We start from the raw sequence: 3,195 nt of genomic DNA, 5'->3' as shown, positions 1-3,195 counted from the left end.
ATAATTTGTTAATTTTTTATTTTTTCTAAAAACCGGATTCAAACTTTATATTATCTCCATCGATTTTTGTCATGCTTTCAATGGCCAAATATTGATAACCGCACACATATTATATATTATATCATACAAGTAATAAAATATATAATATTTTGTATTATTAATTTTGGAAAAAGATGTTTCACACGGTGCAATAAACGATAATATAGTACCATATGTGTCCGTTTCAAAAAAGAAGAAGTACCATATGTGTCAAACTTATAATTATGACGAGAGAGGAGCATTTTTCCATTTAAGTAGCAATAGACTGAAAAAGTAAAGAATTAATTACTTAAAAAAATGGTCCTTCTGGGGTATTCTCTAATAAATATTAAATTTTTATTTTTTGCATAATTTTCTCGCACCGTCCCATTATCTTCTCCACAACAGTCGGATCAAAGATCACTGCCACAGCCGTCGATCAAAAATCATTGCCACGCGTAAGAGCCCGAATTTGTATGGAATTAGATATTCATAAAACCGACGACGTTTTTACTAGCCCCGTTTTCTATATAAACACCTCCTCCATACCTTTCGTTATACCAAAGCAAACTCAAATTCAAATCAAATTCTTAAAACATTCCTAATAGCCTTCTACTACTAGCACTACTACCACCTTTTCCTCTTAACGTTCAATCCTCAAAAGATTTTCCTTCCATCCAAACATTTCCTTTAAACCCTTCAAAACAATTTTTTCTTTGTGAACGTAACCTTTTATTTTTTATTTTCAATCAAACATGGCTCCTGATATCATCACCACCGGTGCAGTGACCTCCAGTCTCACGAAGACCATGAGCGTACCGAGCCGGGCATATGTGACTTTCTTGGCCGGAAATGGAGACTACGTGAAGGGTGTGGTTGGGTTAGCCAAGGGGCTGAGAAAGGTGAAGAGCAAGTACCCACTTGTGGTGGCGATGTTGCCTGATGTACCGGAGGACCACCGGAAAATTCTGGTCGACCAAGGTTGTATAGTCAGGGAGATCGAGCCGGTCTACCCTCCGGAAAACCAGACCCAGTTCGCCATGGCTTACTACGTCATCAACTACTCCAAGCTTCGTATATGGGAGGTATGTATGAATAATTAATAGTTTACTGCATGCTCTACACGTATATTTTCCGCAGTGTAGACTAGTGGACCAATGGATTTTCGACGTCTTTTTCGTTTTTTAGAATTAAGGGTAAACTCGGTATTTCAACTTTCCATTTTCTTTGTTTTTTGAAAAGATCGTTGACGGGGGTGCCCAAAATAAATTTTTTTCCCCAAAAAAATAAAGTTAAAACATGTTTTTTATGCGACAAAAATATTGCCTAATTCATTGTTTTCATTTTTTTTGGGGCAAAATCTTATTTTCCTTCTTTTTTTTTTTTTTTTTTTTTTTTTTTTGGTTTTAAATTGAATATGCAGTTTGTGGAGTACAGCAAGATGATCTACTTGGACGGAGACATCCAAGTTTTCGACAACATAGACCATCTTTTCGACTACCCAGATTCATATTTCTACGCAGTAATGGATTGCTTCTGTGAGAAAACATGGAGTCACACCCCACAGTACAAGATCGGGTACTGCCAACAGTGTCCAGACAAAGTCCAATGGCCAGCGGAGTTGGGTCCAAGGCCACCGCTCTACTTCAACGCCGGGATGTTCGTGTACGAACCAAGCCTACCCACATACCACGACCTCCTCAAAACCCTTAAAGTCACACCCCCAACACCTTTTGCAGAGCAGGACTTCTTGAACATGTTCTTCAGGGACAAGTACAAGCCCATCCCACCTGTTTACAACCTTGTCTTGGCCTTGTTATGGCGTCACCCTGAGAATATTGAGCTCGACAAGGTCAAGGTGGTCCATTACTGTGCTGCTGGGTCTAAGCCATGGAGGTTTACTGGGAAAGAGGACAACATGCAGAGGGAGGACATACAGTTTCTTGTGAAGAAATGGTGGGATATTTACAACGACGAGTCGTTGGACTACAAGAACACTGTGGCTGGTGGTGGTTTGGAAGGTCAGAATGGGACTAACACGGAGAAGTGGAATCTGCAGCAGTTGTTGGCTGCGTTAAAGGAGCTCGGCAATATTCGTAAATATGTCACCGCCCCATCCGCCGCGTAGTTGTTTGTTCGTCTTCAATATTCCAGAAGAAGAAGAAGATAATTATATATGGTTTTAAAATTTATTTACAGAATATTTTTTTTCTTTTAAAAATTTTTGTTTTTTTTTTTTTAAGTTTATGGCTAGCTTTTGTCTTCCATGAATTATTTATGTTGGAAGACATGCTATTAGAATGTGTGAGGACTGTGAGAAAGTCCTAAATCGGGTTTTTTTTTTTTTTTTTTTTTTTTTTTTTTTTTGTAATTGAATATTTATTTAATATAAAAATATTTTTGTAAATATGTCTCTTACCTCCCACTTATTCTCATATTGTTCTGGGTGATTGTAATATATCCATATTAATTTGGACTGAAAATTCATTCATCATATTTTTAGCTAAAAGCCCAATAGTTGAGGCCTTGTTTGCAAGAGGATCGAACTCCAAGTCCCCCTAGCTACCTACAGAGGACCCAAAAAACAAAAAAGTAAACAAGAAAAAGTTAAATACAATTAAATCTTTTAACTTAGGAAATCTGTAATATCTTTTTAAATATAATATCGTGTAAGGGTAGGTAATAAAGATAATAAAGTAAGAAACTAAACTTAAAAATGAATAACAAAAAATTAGACATTATATATTATAAATTGGTGTATATGTAATCTTCTTGTTATGATTCATCATATATGTAATCTTCTTGTTATCTTCTGTTAGGTGGATAAGTCATACCTAAAGTAATGAAACCTAGGAAAAAAGAAAATTAAGCCCTATTGATGAACTTATTGCAAAGTACCAAACTTCACATATGCACTTAGCAATTAATAGCTAGCTCTTGTATGTGTACACATAAACAGTCTCTTTGAAATTCCACCAAGCTAAAATCAAAGACCCACAATGAATTTCTTAAATTTTTCATCTTTATTCGCTTCTTTTCTACTCAAACAGAGCTCATCTTCCATTTCATGGAAGAGGTATCTCGTGTCGTATCCAAAATTTGCTTCACTATCACAAGCCCAAAATGCTGGGAGAACTTTTTCAAGTAGCAATCCTTTCTAGTTTTTTTTTGGGTAAA

General features: G+C 36.1%; 1 protein-coding gene across 1 annotated transcript; it reads left to right on the top strand.

Annotated features, from left to right (window-relative positions):
* The first annotated feature begins 581 nt into the window (after positions 1-581).
* Positions 582-2,219, top strand: LOC107411641 (galactinol synthase 2). The gene is made up of 2 exons (XM_016019260.4): positions 582-1,103; positions 1,442-2,219. Exons 1-2 carry the CDS (start codon positions 774-776, stop codon positions 2,144-2,146), a joined length of 1,035 nt encoding a protein of 344 aa, XP_015874746.3. The 5' UTR covers positions 582-773; the 3' UTR covers positions 2,147-2,219.
* Positions 2,220-3,195: the final 976 nt, after the last annotated feature.

The sequence above is a fragment of the Ziziphus jujuba genome, chromosome 10 (genome assembly GCF_031755915.1).
Source record: "Ziziphus jujuba cultivar Dongzao chromosome 10, ASM3175591v1".
In the NCBI taxonomy this organism is placed as follows: Eukaryota; Viridiplantae; Streptophyta; class Magnoliopsida; order Rosales; family Rhamnaceae; genus Ziziphus; species Ziziphus jujuba.
The sequence above is the reverse complement of the archived record's forward strand: the minus strand, read 5'-3'. Positions and strand labels throughout refer to the sequence as shown.